Source organism: Olea europaea, chromosome 7 (assembly GCF_002742605.1).
Source record: "Olea europaea var. sylvestris chromosome 7, O_europaea_v1, whole genome shotgun sequence".
NCBI lineage: Eukaryota > Viridiplantae > Streptophyta > Magnoliopsida > Lamiales > Oleaceae > Olea > Olea europaea.
In genome coordinates, this window is record NC_036243.1 from 6,703,114 (window position 1) to 6,711,943 (window position 8,830).

Consider the following 8,830-nt stretch of genomic DNA (forward strand, 5'->3'; position numbering starts at 1 on the left):
TGAGCAAGTTTTCCAATTACCAATTTCTTTCTACACCTTCCAGATTTAAAACTGAATGCACAAATTTTGAACATACGCATTAGGTAACAGAATGCAATGGAATTAAGTGGCTACATATAATATGTAATCAAAAGAGAATCATCCCGAAAGTAAACCATACACATTAGATAACGCAAAATTGCAATATACTCCAGTAGAGAGGAATACATAAGCCACAAAAAATGATGATGACTTTCGGATAACATACCCTCACTAATATTTTCAAGTCATCTTAATAAGAAGTGAAGATGCAGTAAAGATCCATAGGATTGACAAGCAATACGAAACACTTCCCAAAGTTGGTTACACTCTATACTTCTATCTCCAAATTCTCCATATAGACTTATCTTTTTCCTACAAATCAAAAACACCAAGAATTTTATATGATTATAGATAAGCTCAATTTTTTGTTTCATTATCAGTACATCCATCTTAGGTAATCACACTTCTGCAATTGGCAATTGCAAATTATCATAATTACTATAAAAATCCAATTGATCACTGAAAAACAAAAACAAAAAACACTGAAAGTGAACTTATGTGCAAATACAAAAGGGGAGCTAAACGGCTGTAAAGATCTAGATTATCTAATCTTGAAGATTCTTTAACAGTCTCTCTGATAAAGAATTTATCTTATTTGGTGAGTATATCCAACACGAGGCATAGGAAAATTCCTTATATTTAGGACCTCACTAAACACTGTCAAAAACCAAATTACATCAAATCGACTACGCATCACCCGAAAAAACGTGCAGCAAGTGAAAAGAATTAAATGTAAATGCATGCATACTTGTGGCTTGAGAGAAAACGGCAAGGCGAAGAGCCCAAATGTCGAAGAATCCGAACCATACAGATGCTAAACGAAGTGAACCCACCAGCATCAACCACCATCCAAGTAGCTTCATCTTAGCGCACTCTCTCTATCAACTGTGAAATTTGAGTTTCAAATATAAATTTTGGTCAAAGATCCGATTCTTGTTACAGCTTTGGGGGAAAAACAAGTGAAGAGAACAAATCTGGCCCTCGGCCACTAGGTAGTTGGGCTTTAATAAAGGTGAATTTGGCCATTTGGCCTAAGTAACAATGTATTTGATGAAATGATATTTGATCGATAATAAAAACAAATATAAAATATTTTAGTTGACAAAATGATAAAATTTTCCTTTAGTTATTAATTTAATGTCTTCCAATTTTTCCCATTTCATTTTGTTATTTTTCTTTCAAATTCACCCTAAAACCCTAATTTCTTTTTTTTTTCTTTTGAAAATAGCATCTTCTTCCCCTGTTCATCTTCATCAATTTTAAGTTCTCAAAATTATATTTACCTATTTTGTTCTCTTCAATCACATTTGAACAAGGGTTTGGTTAGCATACATTTACATTGAAAGAAAGAGGAAATATCCATTTATGTTGTATTTTTATTATTAAATATAGTGTTAAATAATATTTAGTTGGTATTGTTTATGTATTTAGTGTGTTTTTTATATTATCTGCAACCATTGAATGTAATAACACTTCAATTGCTATCGAAAATGTGGAACATCACTGGAGCCATTATTTGTAAAGTAAAGCGACACTACAGTCGTTATATGTTATATTTTGATTTTTTTCAACGAAATGACTCTAATAATAGACTCACTAACGTATATAACACAAAATGATTGACTAGTCACAAAGAATGATTGAAATAACATAATTTTTATATTATTGAGATGGTGAAAATACAAATTATCACACTTATATGTGCCGATTAAGTTAGTATACATATTCATCAACTTTTGTACGTGTCGTGTACATATTACAATATAAATAAGCTTCACTTATTTTTCAGGAAAAGGATAGATCGTAACTACTTATACTCATATTTATATACGTAACAACACAAGTGTCTTTTTCATGTCCAGTAACAACACTTGTGTCGTTCCGAAATTTTTACCAATATTCGATTTTTTTAACAAAACAACATTTAATAATGGACTCCTAACATATGTAATATAGAAAGTTTAACAATGTCATAAATAACATAAATGAGTTACACTATTAGTTCTTAGGACATAGATAAGATGTAGTTGCTTTTACTCGTGTTAACACGTGTAACCTTTGTTTGATTCTCATTTTTTCATCAAAATGCATTTTTGAATAGTAATTTGATCCTATTTTAATCACACGTTCTTCAATAAAATAATATTACACACAAACTCAAAACTTTTTTCTTATTTTTTAACAACACATTCTCCATTATAACACTATTACAAAATTCATTTTTTTTGAAAAAAAAAAAGGACTCAAAAAACCCCATAATAGCACAATGGTCGTTTTCATATAAATAACGGCACTTGTGCTGTTCTGTTGATTTTTTCTACACTTTTGTTAATGTTTTTTAAGTTAAATATTTGCGTTTCAATTATACATTTATCTCTAGTTTGTTGTTATTTGATGATAATGGCACATGTTACGTTATCAAAAATATAAGCATCCATGAAAATGATACAAGTGTCGTTATTGAACTTATAAGAGAAAGCTGAGAACGATATAAGTGTTTTCATGTTTGTTACAAAAATTTCATGAGAACAGAGCAAAAATCATTACTCAGATGAAAATATTTATGATTCATTAGGGGGTCCAATATATAAAATCGTTGTACTAAAATAAAATCAAAATATACGAAAAATCAATAGAACGGCACAAGAGCCGTCACTGAAATGAAAATGACCCTTCTGTCGTTCTATCTATAAATATGAGTTGAGAAATATATTCATTAATTGTCAATCTAGCATCCCAATGATGGTATAACTGACTTTATGATTATAAATTTACTTGTCCATAAGAACAACACTTGTGCCGTTACTAAGACGAAAATATCACTTGTCTATGAGAATGACAATTATATCGTTACTGAGATGAAAACGTTTATAAAAATGGCACAATTGTCACTATATTTGATTTATTAGTGTCCATGAGAATGGCACAAGTGTCGTTATAGTATTTAAAAAGTCCCTAAAAACAATATCAGTGCCGTTATTGAGATGAAAAATTCTTAGAGAACAGTACAAGTGACAAACATAAATATAAACTTCTATTATTACTATAAGAACTGCACAACTTATGGTGTCCAATTCTAAAGGTCGTTGAGTTGAAATCAAACGAAAATAAAGAAGAAATCAACAGAATAGCTCATACGTCGTTACTAATAATAAAACGGTACTTGCGTCATTTTGTTTATCATTACGAGTTTAAGCAACCACGACTCGTCCTCGCCTCGTGAAGTAATAAGTTGAACCCATTTAACTTGTAAGGTGGATATGATATTTAAAAAAATTAAGAGATATACTCATTACTTATTTCGTTGAAAATAATAGAATCACTTGTGCTGATACTGAGATGAGAAATTCTAAGAGAATGGCACAAGTGCTGTTTAGAGGACGAAAAGGTGAATGTCACTTGTGCCATTACTAATATGAAAAGTTCTAAAAGAACGATACAAGTGTAATTATCTAACCATAATTTTTCCATGAGAACAGGACTTGCTGTTAATGTAAGGAAACGACATTATTATTGTTCTATCTATAAATTCGAGTATAGGTAGCCACGATCCATCAATGTCCCAAAACTCATTTTAGCTGCAAGATGGATATGCTGTTTACAAAAAGTAAGAGATGTGCTCATTAATTATATTTTCTAACAAATCAATACAACGACTTATGATTTTACCAACTTGATATTGTATAAGTTATATCAATTCAATTGTTCTTTGTCATTTGATCAACCTTTCTAACTTTCTTAAGTTAGGGGATCCATGTTTGAGGTCACTATATTGGAAAAGAAACAAAATCTTTGAGAAATCAACAGAACGACACAAGAGCTGTTAAACGATACTTGTATCATTCTGTCTATAAACACGAGTATAAGTAGCTATGACTCATCCATGCCCCAAGATTCAATAAGTTGAACTCATTTCAATTACAATATGAACATTTCGTTTACAAAAGTTGAGAGCTGTGCTCATTGATTATATTTTCTTATGAATCAATACAAGACTTGTGATTTCACTAACTCAATATCGTATAATCTATGTCAATTCAATCATTCTTTGTCTCATGATCAACATTTCTAACTTTCTTAAGTTAGGAGATCTAATGTTTGAGATTATTACATTCGAAAAGAAGCAAAATATTTGAGAAATCAACAGAACTACACAATAGCTCTTAAACGACACTTTTGTCGTTCTGTCTATGAAGACGAGTATACATAGCCACGACCCTTCCATGCATCGAGAACCAATAAGTTAAACTTATTTAGTTTGTAATATGGACATGATATTTACAAAAGTTGTGAGATATGCTCATTTATTATATTCTAATGAACTAGTAGAATAACTTATATTTTCATCAACTCGATATCATATGATCCATGTCATTTAAATCGTTCTTTGTTACGTGATTAATCTTTCTATTTTAAGCACATTAGTGGGTCAAATGCTTGAGGTCGTTGAGTTAAAAATAAATCAAAATATAGAAGAAATCAACAGAATGGTACAAGTGTCATTACTGAGAAGAAAACGACCCATGGGTCGTTCTGTTTGCAAACAGGATTATAAAATGGCCATGTCCTGTTCATGCCTCCGAGAGCCAATAAGTTGAACTCATTTAGGTTGTAAGATAAACATGATATGTACAAAAATCAAGAGATATGCTTATTATTTATATTTTAATTAACTAGTAGAATAACTTATACTTTCACCAACTCGATATCACATGATCTATGTCATTTCAATCGTTCTTTATCATGTGAACAACCTTTTCATTTTACTTGCATTAGAGTGTCCAATACTTGATGTCTTTGCCTTGAAAATAAATCAAAATATTGGAGAATGCAACAGAATGACATAAGTGCCTTTATGGAGAAGAAAACGACCATTATATCATTCTCTGTGTAAACACGAATACAAGCAGTTACGCTCCATTCATGTCTCAAGAAATAATAAGTGAAACTTGTTTACGTTGTAATATGCAAATGAAATGTACGAAGGTTAAGAGATATGCTCATTAACTTAATTGACCCATATGAGTAGGATGAGTTGTGCTTTCACCATTTTGATAATATAAAAGTTATGTCATTTCAATCGTTTTTTATGATATGGTCAACCTTTCTATGTTACTTACATTATGGAGTCCGTTATTAGAGGTTTTTTCTTGAAAAAGATTAAAAATAGGTAAAAACTTCTGAACGGTACAAGTGTCGTTACTGGACATGAAAACGGCACATGTACTATTATATGTGTAAACACGACTATAAACAATCATGATCCATTCATGTCCCTAAAAAATAATAAGTTGAACTTATTTACATTGTAATATGCACATGACATGTACAAAAATTGAGAGATACATTTATTAACATAGGAATCGGACAATTTGTGATTTCACCATTTTGATAATATAAAAATTATGTCATTTCTACATTTCTTTGTGTCATTGTTAATTTTTCCGTGTTATTTACTTCAGGAGTCCATTATTAGATGTCGTTTCATTGAAAAAAAAAATCACAGTAGATAACAACTGTGGAGACGTTTTACGTAATGGATAACAATTGGAGTGACAATCTACATTTGGATAATAGTTAGAGTGCCATTACCATCCAATAGTTGTAGGCAACACAAAAAACACACTTAAGTACAAAAAACAACACCCACTTAAATATTATTCAATAATATATTCAATAATAAATGTACAATTTACATAATATTTCTAAAATTATCTTCTTTTTTTTCCTTCAAATATAAATAAGATATTTCAATGTAGATGATAAATGTTAAAAAGATACCAAAATAGGTGAAAATACAACGAAGAATATGATTTTAGAGTAGCAAAAATAGTTAAAGAGAAGAAAACAGGGTTTTTGTGATTTTGGGGGGGGGGCAAAAATTGAATTGAAAAATTTAATTGGATTGATAAGGGTGTTTAGGTCTTTTTCAATAGTGAGGGTGTTTACAACATTTGACATTATTTGTTTATTGTATTTTGTAAATGAAGGCTATTTGACCCAAAAAACATTGATGGAAGGCTATTTACCCAAGAACATTCTATGACAGGTTATTTAACAAACTTCCCTTTTAATAAAAGGGGAATTTGCATTCGAATAATACTATGTTGTCCAATGGGTTACAATCCCAATTTAGGTGGCGCTTAATGATAGATTGAATAAAATGTGAAATTAAATGACTTATTTAATTTCCCTATCATTTAATGTCACATTAACGCTACCTAAACTACGATTATAACTCTAGTGAAGTTAAATAGCATTATTCTTTGCATAGACGTTGTTGCTGAGGCTGAAATGTCCACATTTTTTGTGTGGAATATCCAAATCATCTTTCTCAATGTATTTAATGCCAATTAATACATGCATTTAACGCTCATTAATACATGCATTTAATGTTAATCAATGCAATACTTTGATCATTTGACATTTTAAGAAAAAATCATTGAGAAATTGTTTGTCACTCATTATTGGAGAAATTAAAGAGTTTTGAATAGTATTTTTTGAAGAATGTTTGGTAAAAAAATTAAAAAAAAAAACTTTATTAGTTTGTGTGTAGAATATTTTATTTTATGAATATGTGGTAGAGAAGGTTCCTGTAACAAACAATTTAAATTTTAAATGATGACAATAAGAGGCTAAATATATTCATAATTCAATGGGCAAAAGAATTGTTAACTAAAAAAGTTTCATAACCCTAAATTTATTACTTATGATTTTTGAATTGTTCAATTCAATATGCTCATATTAATTTTCAATTTTGTAAATTATTAATCATTCATTCAGTTCGATTTTGCAAATATTTTTTTAATAAAGATAGCAATATCCTCTATAAAATGTTGTGAAAGACTCTATTAATAAATTAATGTGTAAATTTTATGTGAAGATTTTGATATTTGATAGTTGAACATTGATGAACACACTTAATGCTATAAAGAATGTATTCAAAGCATGCTTTCGTCAATTGCTAATTGGAAATACTAATATTTCAATTATCAAAATGGAGTGTAAAGACCGACAATTAAAATGTTGGGAAAGACATTTGAACTGTTGGTCTCACCGTTTAATACTATTTCGTATAATTTATTCGTCAATGTCATGAGCATATTATTAAAATCTAATATGTTAATTGTATCGAATGCTTATCATTGGTGTCTCAAAATTTAAGGTATGAATAGTCGTATTTTTCTATCAAGTGTACATTGTCCTCTAGATAATCACCTACGCGACGTAAGTGACTCAAATTTGAGTCTAGCATACAAATCAGGAAATGCACTTGGTGTGGGCAAGTTGGCCACAACCTGGCAACATGTTCAAACCCTCATTCTAACACAAAGCATGTAAAGTGGAACGATGTTCAAGGGTTGAAGTTGTATTTTGTATATTACAATGATGATGTTTGTCATTTTATGTTATATTATATTATAATTACCGTGTTATTACCATTGCAACTTTTATTCTTGTACAAATACCATTACACTTCTTCCAGAACATAAGATTTTCGTTAACTATAGCTCCCGACAGATAATCTTTGTAATTCTCGACAATTTGTTGTCAAGTAGTAAACTAGAGAAAATATTCGGGTGTGTGCATTTAAAGAACACATCAACAAATCTTTTCCAAAGAAGTTTCTAGCTAAATTAACTCAATCCACCAAAATTACGACTTGCAAATGCTAATTTGACAATCGAAACACCCTTCAAGTTGCAAAACAACACACGCAAAATTGAACTTATCAACAATGGTGTACATATATAGAAAATTGTACTATTAGTATCCTTTAAAAAAGAGTATAAGAAATATTGAATAGCATCTATTTATGTAATCTACTCCTAATTAATTTTCAAATAACATTACAAATTGAAAATCAAAATTTAAGAGTTGAAGAAACTGTAAATAAAAGATTAATTTCTTACTCATAAGAGCAACTCTGCATTATTGTGATTTTTCTCCATTTATACGTTACAAAAGCAGGTCAAATTTGGCAATCCCTCTCCAAATATTTTCATAAACGTAAAAAATCTGGATTACAATCCTATTCATTGCTTCAAGAACAAGAGAAACCATAGCTGTTTTCAAAAATGACTTACATCAACAAATTAAGCAAACTTCGCAATTTTTACAGCAAAACTAATTCATAAATTATCACAAGCACTAGGTGTGCCTCACTCCCCCTCATTCCTCTCCCTTTCCCATCACTTTAAAAACTTTGAGAAAATAAAATAAAAATTCAAAAGAAAGGGAAAGGATTCTTACAATGGAAAAGGCACGAGCTCGAATGACGAAATAGTACCAATGAAGTTACGTAAAACTTCATCAGAAATTGAACTTGAAAGAACAATCTCACTATGTATTGAAATTTCTTCAGCTTTCTCCATGTGGAAGAAGAAGAGAATGGAAGGTGGGTTGTGGATTTAGAAAGTCTGGGCGGGTTCTGGGTTGGAAAGGTGAGTTTAGAAGGTGAAGGTAGGATGTGAGTTAGGTTGGGTGGATTTGATACCATGTTTTGTTTACTATTTTGTACAACTTTTTCAATTTAATGAAATCAAATTAGTTAAAGACTTATATAGAATTTAAGTTGTCTATAGGGGTAAAAATAAAAGTAGTGATATTCTTGCAAAGATCATTAAAAGTGATATGTTTTCAAATGACAATTTAAAAAGTGATATGTGGTGCAATTTTCTCTAAAAAAATATTTGGTGCCATGTCTCATTTGTCTTTGGTAATGGTTTCAATCCAATTACTTCTCAGT

At 30.0% G+C, this 8,830-nt stretch overlaps 1 protein-coding gene across 1 annotated transcript in view; it reads right to left on the reverse strand.

The window, feature by feature from the left end:
- Positions 1-1,092, reverse strand: part of LOC111396819 (ergosterol biosynthetic protein 28-like) — a 3,012-nt gene extending 1,920 nt beyond the window's left edge. The window contains exon 1 of the mRNA XM_023023350.1: positions 830-1,092. Within this exon, the coding sequence (XP_022879118.1) occupies positions 830-944 (115 nt within the window). The 5' untranslated portion in view covers positions 945-1,092. The remainder of the gene's footprint in view (positions 1-829) is intronic.
- Positions 1,093-8,830: the final 7,738 nt, after the last annotated feature.